The sequence below is a fragment of the Candoia aspera genome, chromosome 10 (genome assembly GCF_035149785.1).
Source record: "Candoia aspera isolate rCanAsp1 chromosome 10, rCanAsp1.hap2, whole genome shotgun sequence".
Taxonomy (NCBI): domain Eukaryota; kingdom Metazoa; phylum Chordata; class Lepidosauria; order Squamata; family Boidae; genus Candoia; species Candoia aspera.
In genome coordinates this window covers 11,434,221-11,456,430 of record NC_086162.1, presented here as the reverse complement: position 1 = coordinate 11,456,430, position 22,210 = coordinate 11,434,221, and the positions used below count along the sequence as shown (strand labels likewise).

General features: G+C 43.1%; 1 protein-coding gene across 3 annotated transcripts in view; it reads right to left on the bottom strand.

Annotated features, from left to right (window-relative positions):
* Nucleotides 1-22,210, bottom strand: part of RPS6KA1 (ribosomal protein S6 kinase A1) — a 109,937-nt gene that overhangs the window by 18,838 nt on the left and 68,889 nt on the right. For 2 of the 3 annotated variants that reach the window (XM_063312482.1, XM_063312484.1), the window contains exons 3-11: nt 20,334-20,384; nt 15,596-15,667; nt 8,414-8,530; nt 8,177-8,258; nt 7,841-7,921; nt 7,013-7,092; nt 4,125-4,231; nt 2,306-2,343; nt 2,007-2,149 (exon numbers count right to left, since the gene is read on the bottom strand). In XM_063312482.1, the coding sequence (XP_063168552.1) occupies nt 2,007-2,149; nt 2,306-2,343; nt 4,125-4,231; nt 7,013-7,092; nt 7,841-7,921; nt 8,177-8,258; nt 8,414-8,530; nt 15,596-15,667; nt 20,334-20,384 (771 nt within the window). The remainder of the gene's footprint in view (nt 1-2,006; nt 2,150-2,305; nt 2,344-4,124; nt 4,232-7,012; nt 7,093-7,840; nt 7,922-8,176; nt 8,259-8,413; nt 8,531-15,595; nt 15,668-20,333; nt 20,385-22,210) is intronic. The other variant, XM_063312483.1, reaches the window with a different exon arrangement.

Here is a 22,210-nt window from a genome sequence, read left to right as displayed (position 1 = left end):
AAGAAGGTTGATGCTTTGTTCTTGTGGGGAATGTATTTTATGTTATTTATTCATTTAAAAATTAAACTGCCCAGTAGCCAAAGTGCTCTGGGCGGTTTGCAACAAAACACACTGAAAAATATGCCCATGCACCCGTGCCTGGACAGGGAAGATTGCTGATGTTCCTTCTTTCTCGCAGGCTCAGCCTTGGCTTACTTGCTTCTAGGGGAGCTCTGTAGCATGTTGGGATCCAGCAGCTGCCAGTGATGGCAAACCCTTGGCAAAACTCACATGGAAGTTGCTACAACTCTGCCTTGCTTAGTATCTCCTTCAATTGCTATTTTCTTGGCTCTGTTATTACGTTTTGGGCTTGACTGCAGTTTTGTCACTGCTAAAGTTCTGAGCTATCCCTTCCTCCTACTTGGCAGATACTCACAAAGATGCTGGCGTTGCAACCTACTCCATAAAATGCAAAATAAAAATATCGTGTAAACTAAGCAGCTGCAAGGCAGGTGTTCAAAAACTAAAACAAAATGAACTAAAATATAATTAAAAGCCAGTTAAAAACCCTGGGAAAATAGAAAGCTCTTCATTTGGAGCCAATACAATGTCGTGTGGGCACCAGTTGAGCCTCTCTGGGGAGGGAATTCCATAAATGGTGTCCCGCCACAGAAAAAGCTCTCCCCCTTGTAGAGGTCCACCTCACCTCCTTTGGGGATGGGACCTGGAGGAAGGCCTCAATAGTTGATCTTAAAGTCTGGGGCATTTCTCTCTGCACCAGGATTACAGCCAGATTATTTCCTAGTGAACTGCAGGTTGCAGGGCTGGTTGAGGCAGTGTTTCCTAACTGGGGAACTTCCAGATGTGTAGGTTTTAATTCCTAGAATTCTCCAGCCAGTCTGGCCATTGTTGACAATTCTAGGAATCACTCCATAGATCTGGAAGTTCCCAAGTTAGGAAATACTAATCTAGAGCCTGACAGTCTTCCTGAGGGCTCTTGAAGTGTCTCTGCTTAACATGAGTGGCAATCAATAAACACCACAGCCTCATGTTGAATGCAGAGATGACCCACACAATTGATACAGGATTACCATAAATACGTGTCTCTTGTTAAAACACTCTGGATTACTGAACCAAAATTCCCAGCATCCCTACGAAGGATGACCAACAAGGAGGCGGCTTTGGACTTTGCCACAGGATGCCTGCACCTGGCCTAGAAGTGTTTAGCTCCATCATTTACCAGGAAGTTGGAAACAACACGCATAGAAGTTGCAGAAGCAGGACAAGCCAAGAGCAAAGCAGGTTATCCTAAAACCACACAATGTTAGTGACAATGTAGTAAAAAAACAATATTTTTGTGCCCCCATTACATCTTTACATGCCATACAGCAGACATTTTTTTGGTAATATGTGCTCCAGCTTGCCTAGCAACTAACTGCCAAAGAACATTCAGAAAGGTTTTCTAAGGTATGTTAATTAGCAGTGACAGGATAAAATTGGATTCAATCTACTATCCATTTGTCAAGCCACTAAAGATTGACCAGCCTGCTCTGGGAAGCACTAAATGCCTCTGTAGTCTTTCCAGAAAAAAAGCCTCTTGTGGCACTGATGAATGTTCCTACTGTTGACCAGCTGGTGCTTGAGAAGATTAGAATTATGCAACTCTACCACTCTTGGGGTAAAATCAATTTACTTGTGATCCACTTCAACCTGTTTTCCAACCTGGGGTTTGTACCAAATTAGTTTGGGTCACCTTCCTTGAACACCCTTCTTCGCATATTTTTCTCATCAAGCAATGATCCAAGAGAGGGTCTCCTCAGTGGCAAGGGCCCATCTCTAGGACAGTCTTCCCATGAAGGACTTCCTAATTCCAATCCAACGCCAGTGGGCATTTAGCTTCAACCTGCTGTGAATCCATTTCTGTTTTATCTTATCATCTGATGGATTTTATTAAAGACATGGATTCTGCTAGCTCTCTGAGAGCATCTGAGTTAGTTGGTATGACAAACTGACAAAGGGAACTGTACCATTAATACTCCGTATGACCACCAGTCTGCGCTCTGGGTGTGGCCCTGGCGATTCACTACTTCTGGTGCCATGTACTCCACAGTTCCACAGAAAGAATATGCCTTCTTCTCATGATCAATGGCTTCTTTGCTTAAACCAAAGTCTACAAAAGAGACAAGGGTTGGGGAAAGGACAAGGTAAATTGATGGCGGGGAATGAAGAGAACCAGAAAATAAAAGAAAGGAAAGGTAGGGAGAAAGACACAGATAGTTTTTTACCAAGTAAAAGAAACTTCGAAATGCAACAGGAGAGGCCGTACCTGTAAGTTTGATATGTCCTTCATCATCTAGGAGTATACTGTGAAAGAAAAAAACAACGTAAGGGAACAAAAAAGCTAGAATAGCTCAAATATAACCAGCAATTAAATGCAACTAAACACTGGCTTCCAAAGCAGAAGGCAACTGCATTCCTGGAAGACAATGATTAGGGACAAGCGATGTCCCTAGGCTGAGCTTAATCTTTTAAAACCCTCATAAGGGAACCCACACTTTCCAAGTTCACTTGCAAGGATCTCCAATTGGCTACTGAAGGTATCAACCTGCTGTTCAGTCTAGGAACCCAGACTAGAGCAACCCCAACAGATAGCTGACCAGGTTCAAATCTACCCTCTGCCACAGAAGCTCTCTGGGGCTTTTGGGCCAGTCTGTCTCTCTCAGCTCAAGAGCCAAGGTGGCGCAATGGTGAAAGTGTTGGACTAGGAGTGGGGAGACCTGGGTTCTAGTCACCTTACAGTCACAGAGGCACACTGTGTGACTTTGAGCCTGCCTCTCAGTCCAAAAGCCAGTGTGGTGCAGTGGTGCAGGTCTTGGACTAGGAATGGGGACACCCAGGTTCAAGTCCCTCTTCAGCCACATAAGGACCCTAGATGGTTTGGGCCAGTCCCAGCCTATCTCACCAGATATTATCGCGAAGACAGATGAGAGGAGGGAGTGCTATGTATGCTCCCTTTAGCACCTGAAAGGTGGGATATACATTGAACAAGCAAATAAATAAAGTTTCTGCCTAAGTATTAGGAAACATGATGCATGCTGGAAAAGGACACTTAAAATCTTAACCTGTAGAGTAAGCAAGTAAGAGGAATTGTCAATAGTTATGATCTGGTCAGGCATCTTTACAGAGAAAGAGGGAAGCACAGCTGGAGGGCAGAAGCTTCAGGAAAGCTGAATTGTGCAGCAGCTAACACTTTTCTTCCAAAGGTTCTGGCTTGGTCTGCAGGATGGAGAATTTCACTTGTATTTTCTCCAGTGGGACCACAGACTGGGGCGATCCCATAAAGTTTTGCAGCAGGCAGACTGAGGCAGGTTGGGCAAACTGTGGAGCTAAAAAGAAGTGGCTATGAGATAATGTGAGGAGGGGAGGCATGGTTGAAAGGACAGGGCCCACCACTCAGCCATCTCCCAGAGACCCAAGAGTAATGTGATGACATCACTGGAAGTGGCAGAGTTAAAATATTTCAGCCTTTTTTTGTAGCAGAGGGTAGATTTGAACCTGGTCAACCATTTGTTGGGGTTGCTTTAATTGGACGAGCAAAAGAAGTTATTAAAATATATACAGTCATAGACCAAAAGAAGTGGAAGATGAGAACAGCACTGGGAGGTCTCTGAAAGGCAAACCGCCCCAAGCACCTTGAACTCCCCATCTCCCCATTTTGGGGTCACTGTTCATGTTCTGGAGGAGCTATGGGTGGGGACAGGAGTGACTCAGCCCCCTTAGGCCTACCTCTCCTATTCCCACCTTTCCTTCTTGAAAAAAGGCAACAACAATGCATTGCCAAAATTGGGCATTTTGCAACCAAATTACAGGGGTGTAATCTCAGGGTCCTGCAGGGCCATAAATGGGATGCTGGATGAGGCCACATGAGGCCACAGGTTGCCCAATCCTCATGTAATAGGATGGCATTGCATTCCACCAGCATTGCTACTCTAACCTGAAAGTCCCCACAGAACTAGGTTGCTTGGACGAGTTAGTGGCTCCATGAGCTGTCCATTGAGCAGGCCCATCCAATGGCCAATGTGCATTCACCGCCCGGTTAGACATCCTGAAGGAAGCCAGTAAATGAGCTTCTGGCCTATGCATACTTCTCTGGTTTCAGGTCCCTGTACACGATTCCCAGACGATGCAAATGACCAAGTCCCAGCGCCAGTTCTGCAAGATAGAACTTCACATCTTCCTCAGTGAACATTACCTGGGAGGAACAGAGAGCAGCCAGTTGAGGTCATGCAACGCAGAAGGCAAAAACGAGACTATCTATATACTTGTGTGTGTGCGCGCGCACACCTCTGCAGGGCCACATGCAGGAAGGGTCAGAAAAGTCAAGATGTCAGCTGTGACTCCGGGTTCAAAGCTCACCCCTTTCTCACACGCATTGTGGAGTTGTAGTTGTCAACTTCACTTTTTTAACCCTCCCCACAATGCCCGCAGATGGGTCCATAAGGCTGTTGAATAAACAAGGACTGTACTGTGAGCGGCATTCTGCAATCTAAGAATCACTTTCTTCTTTTCTTTTCAAACAAGGTTCTTGACTTCTGTATGTGATGCAGTGGTGACTGGATTAATCACAGACCAGATTTTCCAGCAATGACTCTATCAAAGCATCCTTTTTGATATCTCTGTATTGGGGGGCATGCCGAGAAGGGCAGAATTTTTAGAATGCAGTTATTTTCTGGAACACAAGATTAGACACTTGCATAACTTGTTGTTGTTGCAGAAGCTGGCTCTCTTCCAGCAGAACTTCTGTCCTGCACCCAGGATCATTCCCAGCATGATTATTTGGAGAATCCATCCCGCACTGTCAAAGATTTTTCTCTATCCCTTTTCTATCTATCTCATTAAAGACACTTAGTCTGCTCACTTGCCTCTATTTTACAGGCATGTCACAGGAAACGCATCAATTTTAAAAGCATTGTTAGAAGTTGCTAAGCAGCAGGAAAGAAGGAGAAAACAGACTTGGAATGGACTCTTTATTAAAAGCTATTCTACTCGTTCTCTATTACCGCCTTGCTCACATGGCACTTTCTGTAATGCCATCAGGGCCTCCCTGCATTTTCTGCATCTTGCCCCTCCCCGCCAGCTCCAAGGTGGCCAGGCACTGTGTATGAGGACAGAGGTCATTAAGCATGCACTGCTATTAATGCTTTTGCTGTGCTTGAGAGGGTAAAGTGGTTATGTACTATAGCAGCCTATCAAGCCTCTGCCTGGAACACCAGAGTTTCATACTAAGTTTGGCTCAAAAAATAAAATAAATAAAATAAAATAAAAAATAAAAAAATAAAAGTTCAAAGACTCAAGGTTCGACTTTTAAAAAAAGGATGCAAGGGAAACACAAATAGAAGCACTACCAAATAAATATACTTGGAATTAAAGAAACAATGTTGTCATATTTGTGATTCTCTCCTTATTCATTCTGTGATGAAAACTCTCCAGGCTGAAGTTATTTTTACTGTCTTGAAATGGTCTGTAATGTGAATAATGGCCCTATGGGATTATCATGTAAGCTGCTTAGACAAAGACCTGCTGTTTTTGCTTGATTGCACTGTGCAATTTGGGAACCCATGAGACTGGGTTGAAAACAGGCTAGAGCAGACTGAAACGCAGTTGGGTTAGGATCAGGGTACAGTGTGTTGTGGAAGGCTCAGCCACAAAGCTTGGCTGGATCAGGCCATCCTGTGAGGAGACAATACGGTTTGTTCGAGCGTTAATCGTTCTGTTCTGTATTAACCTGGAATTAGGGCTTGGTCCATTGTGTGAGTCCATCATTATGAATAAAAGATCACATTTGCAAATTCATGCATTTATATTATATTTCTAAAACTTAGAGTTTGGCTTTGGACTTTGCTGCTCTGTCTGAATTTCCTTTGTTTTGAAAAAAGTTTATTCTATTCCTCTTATTTGTGGAGGAAAAAGGAAATGAGTAAAGAGCTACTGAAACTTTGTGACCTCTACATCATAATGTCCTGCTCTTTCTCAGCACAACTCACATCTACGGCCAGGACTAACCCCAACTGCAGAGACAACTTAAGCTCCTTCTTAAGAGAAGTATTTTAGAGATGCTAAATACATGTTGCAAGGCATTCTAAATGTTCTTTCACTGAATTTACTAGTCATCCTCATCATGAACTTGGATCATGCAGCATCTCCAGGGGACATCGTTTGTTGGCCCTTTCAACCTCACTTTTGACACCTTTGAGGGCTGGAATCATGGAGGTTCTTTCAAATTCTGCACAGTGTAGTGTGCACGGTATGATCAGATTATAGAGTTGGAATGCAATGTATAACACAGTTCTGACTCTTAGGCATTTTAATGCCAAGAAGATTAGAAGATCTGACTTACCCATTAAGATTAGTATTCTCCCTGATGAGCAGTGCCAACAAGTGATAGCTTGAGATCTAACATGGAATTATATATAATCCAATCTCAAGTCTTGCACATTACTAGACAATGTCTGCTGATTACCAAGACCTCCAATGTTTCAGATGGCACATCTACCTTATGACTGCATTTATGTATCACCTCCTTTTCCTGTAGGGAGCATACCTGGCTTCCCTCCCCTCATGTCAGTCTCACAATGACTCTGAGAGGTAGATTAAACTTAATGATAATGACTCTCCTAGATTATCCAGTATCCTGCTGGGGTCAGCTGAGGTGAGAACCAAATCTTCCCAGTCATCATCTGATAGCACACTTGCACTCTTTAGAACAGTGTTTTTCAACCTTGGCAATTTTAAGAGCTGTGGACTTCAACTCCCAGAATTCTCCAGCCAGCATGCTGGCTGGGGAATTCTGGGAATTGAAGTCCACAGCTCTTAAAATTGCCAAGGTTGAAAAACACGGCTTTAGAAGGTAAACAGTGCCAGTATCCTGACAACATTAAAAAATGTCTACATTGCAGAATTTAATTCCTACCTCCAGCATCCAATAAACAGCCTGTAGGCTATGTGGCATGCAAATACATGGCGTGCAACTCACCTCTTTGGAAAGGCGCATGAAGAGGTCCCCTCCTCTGAGGAAGTCGAGGATGAGGTACACTTTCCCCTCTGTTTGGAAAGCTGAAATGCAAGGCAGAGAACAAGAATCAGTACAGGTAGTCCTCGGCTTACAACCATTTGTTTAGTGATTGTTTGAAGTTATGACAGTGCTGGGAAAAGTGACTTATAACTGGTCCTTGCACTTACGACTGTTGCAGTGTCCCTGCAGTCACATGACCAAAATTCGGGTGCTTGGCTACCAGCACATATTTACAACGATTGCAGTGTCCCAGGGTCATGTGATAGCCATTTGCGACTTTCCCAGCTGGCTTCCAACAAGCAAAATCAATGAAGAACCATGTGATTCACTTAACAATGGCCTGGTTCGCTTAACAACCATGTGATTTGTTTAACGACTGCCGCAAAAAAAAAATGTTGTAAAATTGGATGCGGTTACATGATGCCTCGCTTAATGACAGCACTGTTTAATCATGAATTTTCCAGTCCCAGTTGCGGTCAAGGACTACCTGTATTCCCTAAATAATTGGGGCAGCCTTTTCCAGTGCTGGCCCTGCATCGTGGAAGCTAGGGAAGGCTGAATCAGCCAAACCCAACCAGAATCTGAGGCATTCTTCCTCAAGCTGGTGGTTTCCAGACGTATGGACTTCAACCCCTCAAATTCTCAGAAATGGCTATGCTGTCTGGGGCATTCCAGGAATTAAAGTTTACAGAGACAATACATGTGCAATGACATCAACGAAGAGATACATATGACCTGCCTGTAATTTACATTCCTCCCCAAATCAAGAAAACAGAGTCCTGTACTCACCATAATGGAGTTTCACAATGAATGGGTGGTTTACTTCAACAAGAATATCTCTTTCCATCTTGGTCCTTACACGGTCACGCACTATCAACACAGAAGGGCCCAATTCAGAAGGGGTAGATCGAAAAAAATGCATAACACCAGCCCCAAGACCCACATGCAACCCAAAGCCTCAGTGAGGCGCAGGGGTCCTGTAAGTCAACCATTCAAACATCAGTTAAGAGGAAATTATCAAAGAGGGGTTAAGAGGAAAACCAAGCTAAGGGCAACCACTGAATGTCCGTCACACACTCTGCTGGCCAATAAATTCAGTTTCCTAAGCACATGAGACCACCTCACCTTTCAGAGTTGCCTTCTTTAGGACCTTCATGGCATAGAGGTGACTGTTATCTGGCGGGGTAATTTTTCTGACAAGAAAGACCTGTGCAGAAAAGATCTAGATGAACAACAGCAATGCATTTAGCAGAATTTCAGGAAAAACAGAAAAGGGAAATAGTTTTGGAGTTGAGTACACACATACATACATACCTACATGCACAGTTTCCATTAACTATTAAAAATACAGTATAGCCTCACCTTGCCAAAAGAGCCCTGTCCAAGAACTTTAAGGAGCTCAAACTGAGAGGGGTCCGCCTTCTCGGAACCTTCTTTCACAAGGTATGTGATTGTATATTCTTGGACAGAACCTTCATTCTGAATGTTAAGGAAGAAAAAGGAAAAAAACAGGGTAAGCAAGACACTTATACATGAAGATAACTGCAAATACAAAAATAACAAGCATCCAAAGATGTGCATTTGCGAAAAATATGCAAATTCTTGTGCCACCCTAAAAAGCAGTTAGATGTTAGTAAAAAACTTACCTTTACAGGCTTGTAGTGAATTGATCTAACTTGTGCATATGAAAATGCTTTGAGCATTTAAGAAAAGCAAGGCATGAATACTCAATGATAAGTGAGGGACATGCCAAGCCAAAAGAATGCATAGAGGCAGACAGAGAAGGGGTCATCCATTAGCATCCATTATGATGCACCCCCTTCCACCTACTGGTGAACAGGAATACAATACTTTTTGAATCCTATTTGGCACTGGCATTTCTTTAATCTCTTCCAGTTCAGGGACCAGGTGCACTTCATTTAGAGAACAGCAGGTAACAATAAGGTGCAATTCTAAGAGCATGTAGGCTTGACTTATCAAGCCGCAATTTTAAAACAGGCTTAGGTAATGCATGTTTCACATACCCCCAAGAAAGTGTTACTGTAAGGAAATGGGAGACTTCCATTTCTGGCGCAACATTTAGAAAGGGCAATTTTGGGAAGTTTTTGTTCATGATTAACATCAGTGAAGTTGACCAAAAGTTTGCCTTAAACCTACCACTGAAAAATGTATTGGCACCAGATTCAGCAGTGGTCTTGAAGGCCTCTAGGGCTACCTTTGATCCAAGGTGGGGAAGCTTAGCCTTATAGCCTGACCTGGCAGGTAGATTCAGATTCTGAACAGTCCAGAGTGACTGGATGTCCAATTAACATGCCCTATAATGCCTCAGAGTAATGTCATGTCTGGGGCAGTGTGTGAAATAAAAATCAGATCATGTCAGAAGGAGTCAATTAGTTGATTAATTATGTGCCATCAATTTGGTGTTGTCCTTTTCAATATAATAGATCATCCTGGAGACGTCTATCCCAACATGGCCTTTCAGGCCTTCTGATAGTACAACCGTTGCCGTTGTAATTGAGTCCATCCACTTTTCTGCTGTTTATCCTCTTTGTTTATTTCCTTCCATTTTTCCCAGCATTATACACCTCTCAAGAAAGCTAGGTCTTTCAATAATGTATACAAAATATGGTAATTTGAAAATAGTAATTTATGCCTCAAGTGAGAACTCTGGATTGATTAACCCATTTATTCATTTTTTTCTTGGCTATCCATTCTCAGGCGTCTCCTCCAACACCAAAGTTCAAAAAATGTCAGTACTCTTCCTCTCTTGCTTCTTCAGAGTCCAACTTTCACTTCCATAGAGTTTTCCAAGTAAAACTGTTGCCTCCACAATTATGATCTTTGAAGCTATAGACACATCACAGCACCTGAGTATCTTTTCCAAGGCCTTCATTATCACCCTATCAAGTGCTAGTCTGTGTAAAGAGTAAGGAAAATGACCTTGATGAAAATATGCAAGAACCATTTCCTAGGTAAAAGGGGCTGAAACATTTTTTTAAGTCCAGAGCAACGAGGTAACATTTGGAAGCAGCTCAGGCAAAGGCCCCGCTGATTTAGTGGAGCATAAGAAGGGGAAGGAGGTACAACACAACCAGACTTGCAAGATTCTGTTATTATACCCAGTGTCAATAAAGATAATTTTAGCCTTCCTGTGGAGTTGATTTCCCGGTCTGTGGGACTAACAATCTGTGCCGTACTTCTTGACAGTTAGTTCTTTACTGCTGATAGTTGATCCTAAGAAGCTATCTACCACTTCAATATCTTTACTGAAGATATGAGAAGGCTGGCTGCTGGACCTGTTGTCATCAGTTGGGTCTTCTTTATATTTAACCTTAATCCTATTTTTTCACTTGCTCCTTGACTTTCATTAGTAAAGCTCCCAGATCATTTGCATTTTCAACTTCAGAGTACCATTATCAGTGTGATGCACTATTCTTAATATCATTAGGTTATGATCAAGCTAAGTAATTAATCATTCAAAGAATAAGGGACACGAGGTTCCAGACTGAAGTTAACAGGCTGCCCCAGCACGAAAGAATTTGGATAAACATGGGTGTATGGGAACCAGCAAGTTATTTGCCAAACCTAACTATCCCTAAGCTAAGAATCGCATTCTTTAAATTCTAGATTCAATATTCTTCCATCTGCACTTCTTCAAGGCAGGTATAATAAAATCCTTACAGCTGAACGTATCTGTCCATATGGTGATGAGGAAGTTGAAACCATCTCACACGTATTATTATGTTGTAAATTTTATAGGGACATTAGGTCAATCTACATTTTGCCCTTAATAGATAAATTCCCTGGGAGTCCAGATCATTTTTATGAGAATGATCTCCTTCAGGATCTAAAACTATACATTACATGTGCAGTAGCTAATTTTTGTGTTGCCGCAATAAAAGTAAGACGAAACCAGCTAAAGTAGTAATCATCTTTGTTTTAAATATTACTTTTAAATTGATATATCTTAACTAATAAATTGTTAGGGGATATACATTTTTATGTTATTAATGTTTTAGGTTTTTATTACCTGGGTAACAAATGTATTGATACAGTAATAGAGGAGTGAATGCTATATTATGTGATTTATTTTGTTAGTCGATAGCATATTATTGTATCTATTTGTTTCACTCTGTTCTGTCCTTTTAAATTTTGCTTGTCATTGACTGAATAAATATTATTGTCAGTGTGATGCAGGTTACTGATGTTTTTTCTCCAATACTAAGGATATTGTATGATAGTTTTCATATTCTAAGTCTCCTTTCTTTGGTATTGGAAGGTAGACTAACCTCTTCCAATCTGTTGGCCCCTGTGTTGTTCTTCAGATTTGAGGCATGCTGTAGTTTGATTAGGACCTTTACTGATTCTTCTTCTGTTCCTTGCCATATTTCTGTAGATGTTCAATCAATCCTGTAGCCTTCCAACTTGGTAATTACTTATCTAACTCTATCTTCTAGTACTAGATTTTTTTTTAAAATAGGGAATATCTTCTAAAGTTACTTGGACGTTGAGTATACTCCTTCCATCTTCATTTGATCTAATTGGCATCCTTTAACATACCAATCCAAGGCTGAAATCTGCTTCTGAGTTCAGAGACCTTTTGGAAGACTTTCTTTGGTTTTCCATGTCTATTTCCATCTTCAATGTCTTTACAGATGTTGCTGTAATCTGCTTCTTTTCTAACATCTCTTTGAAATTCTTTGTTAAGTTCCTTCTTGGGATCTTTGTCTTTCCTGGCTTTGGCTTCTCCTCCTCTTGGCAATTTCCACTGTTCCAGTATTCACTTACTTTCTTCTACTTCTTGGTCTTTGGCAATCTCTTTTCACATTTATTCTTAACAATTTCGTTCTAATAGTTCTCATTTCGTTTGTAGTCGTAGTCCTCATTGACAGGGTCTATCAATAAGGATCAGGACTACAAAATGATTCCTGATATTATCCTTGAAAATGGTAGGTGTATGGCAACTGCTTGGCTCTGCATTAGCTTGACTTGGAACTTGCATGTGAGTGGTTTGTGATCTGTTCCAAATCAACGTACAATCCCCCCCCCGTTTTTATTTATTTATTTATATATTTCCCCCCTTTTCCCCCTCTCTCCTCTCCTCTCTTTTTTCTTTTTCTTCTCTCTTTTCTTTTTTGTATTGTAAGATATTATTGTTTGTATATAATTCTATGTTTATTAAATAAATTAATAAAGACTTTGTAAAAAAAAAAAACAAATAAAAAAAACAAATCAACGTACAATCAATTCATTTCATCTTTCACAATTCTGATCTTTTCTATGTTCATGCCTCTTACATACAATTTCCCACGGTAAGTCTGTCTTTGCAGCTTCAGAGTTTCTTTTCCTGCATGGCAACATCAGCACTACACATCTGGAAGGCTTTAATCTAGCCACATCATAAACATTACTATTCTGAAAGATCTTATCTCTTCCTCAGTAACATGTTGAGTGCCACCTGATCTGAGAGGCCCATCAGCCAGAATTATATCATCAGTCATTTTATCTTGCTACCCATATTGTTTTCTTGATAAAACACAGGAGTGGTTTACCACTGCTTTTTCTGCACAGTATGAAAACATGCCTTTGCCATTGTCACTAAAGCGATCAACTGCCTCCAACATCTTCCTATATTGTTGCTGCCCAATATTGTTTTAGCAGGACAGCTGGGATGACCTCCAAGCCTTGTTTGACCCTGCTGGAAATATATACCCTTGGCATACCCTCCCGGAGTTCTTTGCTCATCCCTTCCAGGAACACCTTCCTGCCAAGATGAGGCATCAATTTGGGATCAACTCCCCATAGCCCGAGCCAGCATGGCCAATGGCCAATGGCAAGAAAGCATGAGCCCATGTTACAGGAGGAAAGTGCATTTAACCAAATCAGGAATGAGCTTGGATTACTGTATTAGTCAGAAATTATTTTCATTATAATTAGTTGATCACAACAGGCTATGTTCAGAATATTGCTCTCAGTCAGGGAAATCCTTGGAGATGTTCACATATACACACACCCCATTTAATTTCAATTCATACCAAGTTTTGAAAATTGTTGAGAACACTGCTATTATTTATGATATGACTTATATTGTTAGCCTTCCTAGGTAAACCAGACAGGAAACACAACTAGATGGATTAATTCTACTTTATTGTAAGGCTACATTAACAGATTCTAGCAAGTTTGAAAGTACAAATCTCCCACTGTCCCCTTTACAGTCTGAGAAGTTAAGGAGGGTCCCTCCTGAGCCTCTTTCTCCTCCCATTATGCAACTGTGGGCTATGCCCTCTCTTATCTGACCATTTAGATAAGACAAATATCAGGCATATAGGATGAAAAGATACCAATTTTGACTTCTAAATTCCTCTACAGAATCTCTGCCTTCAATGAACAGAGTAATATTTGAAATGTCACAAAAATCAGGATCCTAGAAAGAGCCATACTGGAAACTTCAAACCGGATGTAGGAGGGTATAAAACTCGTTTCTCAAGTTTGTTGGGGTTTAGCGTTTAGGAATACAATTAAAACCTGTTTATTTCATCAGGCTTTGAGGGGGGGGGTATGATTTTAGAGGGATTCCTCCTACATAAGAATCCATGACTATATGAGGTTATGATTCTTTGATGTAATAATAATAGTTATTAATTGTAATAGTTTATTATGCAATTGTGATCATTGGCAATTTTTTGCTGTTTTAATCGTGTTTACACATAGTAGGACTGTAAACCGCTTAGGGTTGTTAGATAATTGGAACAGCATATAAACGTAGAAAAATAAATGAAATTGTTGCATCCTGGCTTTGAGAATTTTATTCATGAAAAGCCAGAAAGAAAACGTAGAAATAAAGAAGTCTCAGAATCTGATGTAGACCTAGATTTAACCATGTTTTATGCCCCTCCAGTCTTCTGATTGCCCCTTCAGTCTTCTGATTGCCAAAAGCTTAAAAAAAAAACCCTTTTCCTCCTCCTCCTCCCTCTTCCTGAACCACATTTGTTTATCCAGAGGATAGTAATAATGTATATGGATTCTTTGGCCTCCTTTCTTTGACAATATTCCTGACCTCGGGCCTTTACAGAAGTGTGCATTTTGTATACATACATCAGCTCTTCACATCACTTCATGCATCTGGCAAAGCAATCAATACATTGGGAACCCTGTGACTCTTTTCACCCCAATGTCCTGATCCAAACAGTGGGGAAGTTGCCAAATCCACGGCTTAGTAACTTGCAGGCTTTGCTTTTTTCATCTGATCCCATCTGTGTGTTTTCCACTTCCTATTCCCTGCTCAAAACTTTTTTTTTTTTTTTTGGCCATCTTCTTCTAATCCTTTTGGGTGGGTGGCAAAGAATGCGAATGTTTATGCCATCCAAATTACCCACTGTGCCACAAACACAGGCTTGAGTTTGTTGCAAAACACAGTTTGTGTGGCTGGCACAAATACCACAGTCCCCTGCCAGCATCGCCAAACCATCTGTTCAGCCTCCGGAGCTGTTCGGTAGACCCCCACCCCCACCCCGTTTCTTGGAAGTCTTTGGCCCCTCCCTGCCTGCCTCCCACCAGCAATCCTCCCTCTCTGCTTGGGGGAGATTGAGACGATGCCAGTGCCTGCAACTGGCACAGGTTGAAAATGCCTTGCTTCAAATCAGAATCCAATCAGAAACACACTTCCTATTAGAATCTCCAGAAGGAGCAAGTATCCACTCACAGACGATGGAGAGGGACCGTTTTGCTGATGGCCAAAGGATGGTAGACGTTTTGCCAAATACCAGTTATAAAAGTAAGGTGCTGTGTTGAAGTGCTGGAGCAGGGCCAGGTGGACCCAGGTTCAATTCCTGCCTTAGGCACGGAGGCTCCCTGGGTATCTGTATCTTAAGATGACTAATTTCCGCATATCTAGTTTAACATATCTGAGAGACTAATTATGCTTACCAAAAGTGCTGTGCCACAATCCAACATGGCTCTATTAAAACAAGCCACAATAGCTTGGAATTACAGTAAGGACTTTCCTGAAGCAAACTCTAATTTCCTTATCAACCCAAGTCAAGGTGGCATGGAATGAATTCTGTAGCAATCATGGTCCATCCAACCCAGTTGCTCACTTGAATTCCAGCACCAAGATTGGAGTGGAATTTTAGGCTACGTTCTCCACCACTAGAGTCTTTCCCCAGGCTGGTATCCTTCTGTTACACTAGCTGAGAAGTCCCCATAACTTCAAGCAACCTAGCTTAAGGGCAGCAACTGCAGAAGTTACAGGTCAAGATTTCCAGAGCATGTCAGCCTGGAGAAAGCTGAGCTAAGGAACAGTCTATGTCATTGTTCCTTAGCCTTGGCAACTTGAAGATGGGTGGACTTCAATTCCCAGAATGGGGAATTCTGGGAGTTGAAGTCCACCCACCTTAAAGTTGCCAAGGCTGAGGAACCTGGTCTATGCAGCTGAGAGAACTTCCCAACATTTTTCCAAGCTGCCCACCATTCATCCCTGAAGCTGCCTTGTTGCCACAGCTCGTGAGCAAACAAGCACATGTGGAGTTGGCCTGCACTACTAACCGGGTTGCTGGCGTTGCTAGCAGAAATCAAGGACAGATGGCAAGCTTCAGCACGGCGTTTCCCCAGAGCCAGCTGTGTGAGAAAGGCAAAGAGGCAAGGAAGTCTGGGTTGCTTAGCCATTTCTACTGTCCCATCCTGGTCAGAACAACCCATCGCCAGCTGCAAGATCCCTACAGGGACATGCCTGGAGGCTACAGGCACATCATCCGACAGTGCACAGTTGGTTTCACAGAGGACTAGCCACCACCACAGGTGACAAAAGCAAACCCAACCGGAAGTGCGGAGGCAGCTCGGCTCTAAATGCAAAGGAGGTTAAAAGCAGAGCTTCCTGCCTGCACCTATAGCAAAACAGTCGTGGTATGTAAGCTTTAAAGCAGTGTTTCTCAACCTTGGCATCTTTCAGATGGGCGGACTTCAACTCCCAGAATTCCCCAGCCGCCAAGGTTGAGAAACACCGCTTTAGACACTTCAACCTTCTCACGCCTCAGCTTAGGTTTTTATTTAAGACCAAGCTTTTACCCACAGCTTCAGAGGATTTTGCTTCCTGAAAAAGTTAATTTGCTCTTTAACAACTGCAAAATATAGCGACATGTTTCAGGGCTAAGCAACGGGATGAACCTGTTACAGCGGAATGGGAGCCTAGCCGTCTATTCTATCTTCATGTTTATTGTGTTTCTTTTCTTTTTCTTTAAATATAAAAACATGGGAAGCTGACATGAGGCAAAGCAAAATGCTGGGCAACCCCTGGGCTGCATGTGGTCACAAGCACCCTATTTGAGCCCATCCAACTCTCTTAGGTTGCTCCAGCGACACTGGGCATTAAAACAGGCAATTTTTGGTCAACACCATTTTTTGCTTTCTGTTTTTTTTTTTAAAGCATGGAAGTGGTATTGAAAGCCCTCTGAGGGCACCATTGTTATTCTTAAGAATGCCTCTTCCCTTCCCCCATGGACCCCAGAAACATCTGTGGAAAATAAAAAATAATACAAATAGAGAACCATGGCAGCACAGAGAAAACACAGAGAACACTCTAGTAGGCAGAGCATTTAACTTCTTGGGAACTCCAGCTTCCCCCTTTGCTCTTTTAAAGGAAGTATTTTCTTTTTTTATTTGTCAGTTGAGAAACTAAGCTTAAAATAGCGTGGGCAAGACCTGGCGTTCTTCCAGAACTACGACAAGCTGCCCCTGAAAAGGCAGGCTGCTTCTGGGATGTCCTTTCTACCCCGGTGAGCTTTTGAAGGAAAGGAGAAAAGATGGGAGGAGGAGTGGGTGGACAGGGGACGGACACAAGAAGTTGATATTGGGAGCCTCCCCATAAAATTCGGCTATGTTGTAGGGTCACTGCATGAGAAAGGCACATCCAAGAAAACCTCAGAAACCAGGAATATGACGTTGTATCTTGACACATCTAGACCAGTGCATGGGAGATATGGCAGAGGGACTGGAGACAGGGGAGGAGGCCTTGATATTTTAGAACAATTCCATGTTCCAGCTTTCAGGGTTCTCCCCAATGCCCATTTATTGGATCCTTGGAGACCATGGTCTGCAGCTGCTGTTACTGAATGCCCACTTGGGTTATACTAAGATATCCCTCATCCATGGTTTAATTGTGGATGAGAGGGCTGATCTGGACATGTATAACAGACCTGATTGAATTCAGAGTGAGTGATGTGCCTCTCAGAGATGTGCCATCCTAGATTTCAAGAGCGGCATCAGCCACAACTCCAGAGGAGGGGCAGGGATGTGGCTGTTGTCCTCTAAGAGTCTTGTGGTTTTCACCATTGCACTGCAGATAACTGGATGTGGGACCCTGTTTGTGAAATGAGGCTCTAGGGACCCATTAGGATTGTTGCTTCCATACCAGCCTCCCTGCTGCATAGCGGCTTCCCTGCCAGAGCTGATTGACTCTGTGGCCAGGCTGGCAGTGAAGTTCCTCAGATTTATGTTACTGGGAGACTTCTCTTGGGCAGGAGTGGGAGCATCTCAGGAGTTCATGGCTACAACGGCAACAATGGACCTGACCCAGGTTATTGAGGTCCCAATACAAAATAGTAGTCACACCCTGGATCTGGGTTGGGGGGGCACCGGTGACATGATCTATGTATGGGGAACATTAACAACAATCCCTTGTCATAGTCAAATCTGGGACCCCTTTCAGTCATGGTTGAAATGGTATACAGGAAAGACCCTGGGAGTCAGGGGAAGAGATGCTGCCTAGGGAAAGATCAGATAAGTGAGGGCATAGCCCACAGCTGCATAATGGGTGGAGAAAGAGGCTCAGAAGGGACCCACCCTGTCCTAACAGTCAGGAACCACGCTGAGACGAGGAATAAGTCTCTAGTGTTTTATTACTGCTACGTTAGACAGAAAATCCTACCAAACTGAAGGAGCGTGGGAAAACCCAGGCAGATAAACCCCAAAAGTCAAGGCGGGCCTGTTCTGTGTCTCTTTGAATGACTGCTCAACTCCTCACTACTACGCATGCGTTTTCCCCCCTGGATAGGGGCCCCCTCCTGCTCACCATCAGTGCTCATGACACACCCTGACTTCTCAGGCTGTAAAGAGGACGGCGGGAGATTTGTACTTTCAGACTTGCAAGATTCTGCTAATGTAGTAGTATTAGCTCATCTGATTATGTTTCCTGTCTGGTCTGCCTGGGAAGGCTGACAGGGTTTAGGCCTGGTTAGAGTACTAAGGCAGCATGGAGCACACTTATTGATGACCACTGGAGGGACCAGGATGGTGGTGATGCATTCCTCCTGGCTCTCCTTCTCTCTCAGGGGCCTTCACTACATCAATCATGGTATCTTTCTAGACCGATTCAGGAGATTGAGGGTGGGAGGCATGGGGTTGCACTCTTCAGGGCTGCTTCCAGGTGGTGCTGTTGGGGGAGAGATATAGCCCAAAGCCTCTGCTCTGTGGGGTTCCCCAGACCTCCACTCTCTCCCCACTTAACATCTACATGTATGTGAGACCGAGGTCATCTATATGGGTGAGGTAATCTGATGGCACAGCATCGGGTATCATCACTATGCTGATGATACCTAATTACACTTCTCTACCCAGGGCCAACCAAATGATACCAACAAGGTGTTCTTGCAGTGTCCACAGGCCATAGCGGCCTGGATGCAGAGGAACAGCTCAGACTCCACACTAGAAAGACCAAGTGGCTGTGGGTTCAGGGACATCTTGGATTGGGGGACTTACCATCTTTGGCTCTGAATGGCTCTGAATTCCCCAGACAGAGCTGATGCACAAGTTGGGGGATCCTCCTCAAAGAGCAATTGGCAGCTGTGGTTAGGAGGGTCTTTGCACAAATCCATCTTATGCACCAATTGCCCCCATTCCTAGACCAGGAGGCCTGACTCACAGCCATTCATGCTTTGATTACCTCCTGTCTAGATTAATGCAACGCGCTCTACATCAGGCTGCTCTTGGACCAGTCAGAAATGACAGCTGGTCCAAAATACAGTGACATGAGTAGTTATGGGTCTGCTTCCATATGCCCACTTAACACCTCTATTTCACAAGCTGCACTGGCTTCCGGTGGTGTTCTGGGTGCAATTCAAGGTGCTGCTTATCACCTATAAAGTTCTTCATAGCACAGGCCTAGATTATTTGTGGAACTACCTGTCTTCAATCATTTCTGCTTGTCTCGCAAGGTTGGGCAGGGTGGAGATCTCCATGGCCCCACATTAAACAATGTCATCTAACAGGACCTAGGAAGCGTGCTCTCTCTCTTGCACGGTTTGGCCTATGGAACATGATGCACCCACCGCCCTAGATTTGAATGGCCCTGCCTTTGACAGTCTTTAATAAAGCAGTGAAGACCTTGTTCTTCCCAGGTATTGGGCCAAGCTATTGGGTGAGCCCATCCTGGTGTTGTGGTTCTATGTTTTTGAGTTGCTCCGAGCACATTATATTGTTTTACATTGTCTTTCAAGTGGTCTTTACTGTTGGTTATTTTTAACTGACTGTTAGCCACCCAGATTCGTGTGTTAGGTAGGTGGCCATATAAAGCTAACTGACCAAATAAATACAATTCAGATCTGCCATTCACAACCTGGGATGCTCTAATCTACTAAATGCTCAGAATATGCACAGATGCTATAGGCTTAACACATTTGGAGGACACCAGCTCATGGAAAGGCTGATTTTTAAAAATTTTTTGGAAAAATTGTTCATTTTCAATGTTTAAAAAGGGAGCCACAATTTTAAGTGACACCCCCCACCACCACCACACACAAAAGCCCTTTAAAATTGTTTCTTTTAAAGTGTCCATTTTGGCCCATTCTAAGATTTTCCAACAACTAATTCCATTGCATGGAATTTAGCATAGGTCCTAAAGTTGCTATCTACTTCTTTAATGAAACAGCAAATACAAATATTTAGTAATATGCATCAGATTAGCTACATTCCTCCAGGCTGATTGGTCCTGAAAAGCAGCACCAGTCTCCTTTGCTTTTGGGATGAGGCAAGAACTAAAATCCCCATCCCCCCTTTTTTTACACAAATGCATCAGTCTTCTGCATTTCCAAACTTGGGCTCATATAGAGCATCAAGAGAGCCTATAACCTCAGAAGGAAAGAATGTGGAATGGCCTATGTTAACTCAACTCCAGTCCAGTGCAGAACTAAACCAATCATTTCTCAGCATCTGCCTTCTCAGAAAAAGTTAGGATGTAAAACGAAGAATCTTTCCCAAGCAGTGGCTGAGAATGTAAACAAGTGCATCTTACCTTCTCTGTAGTTTTCATGTCTCTCTCAATCCAAGTGGGCTCCCGTTTTGCCTGCAGAATGAACAAGATTTAGCATCTGAGCAGCCAAAGCAACAACAGATAGCCAAATAATTTCCCCCTAAAATGCTAACCCTCTGAACTTCATTCCCAAATCACCAAAGAGAAATACAGTATAGGTGAATTCCTTTGGTCTTCAGAACTGGCTGTGTGGTGCAGAATGCAGGGTCTGTTCCATCTTAAGCTTCCATTTTGAATGTGACATTTCTGGTTTGTATTGATGTAGTCAAAGGAAAGTAAGGAAAGCAAATTGCTCTCCAGTGTTTTCTTCCTTGCCAGAAACGCAGTTTGAATCTTAGAACCAGAAGCTACTGAGGAAAATAGGAATCTGGGGTCCAAGGTATCCCCAGAGGAGGATAAAAAAATCAAGATGGCAGTCACAACTTTGCAACTGAAGCTCTGCCTGGTTTTTATGTGGGTCGCAATACTTTGATTGCTCTGTTGCAGTTGCCATCTTGACTTTTTTGACCATACCCTGTGGACACCCCTTCTGGGGGTGCCAGAAGCCACAGTGTTGGGAATAGGGAGGTTAGCTAACCACAGCTCTTTCCTCTGGCTATAATTCCCATGTAGCTACTTCACTATTTGTGAAGCCACAAAAGTTTACTTTTGTTTTGAGAAACCCTGCACCCCAAAACAGGAGTAGATGTCCTCTCCCCAGACATAACACAAGTATTTGCCATCCTTAAGAAAAAGGAAGATTTTTTTTTCTTCCCATGGTTGCAATTCACATGTTTGCAGTTTACAACACAGAGATCAGAGAATTCAGTTTTGTTTGTTTGAAGCATGGAACCCTCCTTCCACAGGGAGAAGCATGCCTTTCCATATTCCCTTCTAAAATTGGGGAAGTAGGGCATATTTTTGCCAGTTGCTTCAGGCCGCAAAGCATCCTAGGCCATTCCAGCCTTTAGTATCATCTTTGTTATTATCAAAACTTAATGTCAGAGCAAGAGGACTCCATACATATATGGTGTAGAATGCTGTGCATGGAGACAAACAGATTGTGGAAAGTGCCCACATCTCTTTAGACACTGGAAAGATGCAAAATCAGTGCACACGTAAGAATTTCCTTATGCAAATGGAAGTATTACCCCTCCCACCCCCCTCACCCCAGCAATTTGGAGAGGAACCACCCGGTAGCAAGGATGGAAACTGGCTAAAAATTTATTTTATGAATTGTTAACTAATGTCTCAGTAGAAGAGAAGACTAGCAGAGCACATTCATGAACACCAACTAGCAGTCGGAACACAAGATGAAAACTCCTTAGTCTCACAACACATGGACAGGCTCAACCATAGTTTCAACTGGGAACTAATGTTCTGTCCTGTTAATGGGGGCAAAAAGCCAACTCTTCTAATGAAGCAGAGGTAGATTGTCATGCGCTGCCTACCTCTGAATAACATTCAGACGCTGGTTTGCAAAGCAGGTTCTGGTTTATTTCAGGTTAGGTACAACGTTGGTAGAAAAAAGCTGAGAGTGACAGGAGCGCGCCGGTGCGGGGTTTAAATACCCCGCGCCGGTCAGCGCCCCCTCGCTCACGGTCACGTCACCCCCCTTTGTCCCATGCGTTGCCCTGCCATTGGTTGAGGGTTTCCAGGATCGCCCATCCTCAGGTTTCCCTTCTTCTGCTGATTGCTTTCAGCTGGGCGATCCCCGTTGTATTGTCGCTGATGGCTTGGGTGGCTCCGTGATTAGTTTAGCTATTGTCTGTTAGCCGTTAGTCGTTGTGGGTTGATGGCTACTTAACTTGTGCCCCTTCACTTATTTCCTTGTCATTGTCATGAGTGCCATTGCGCTGATGACTTTAGCTCAACGGCAC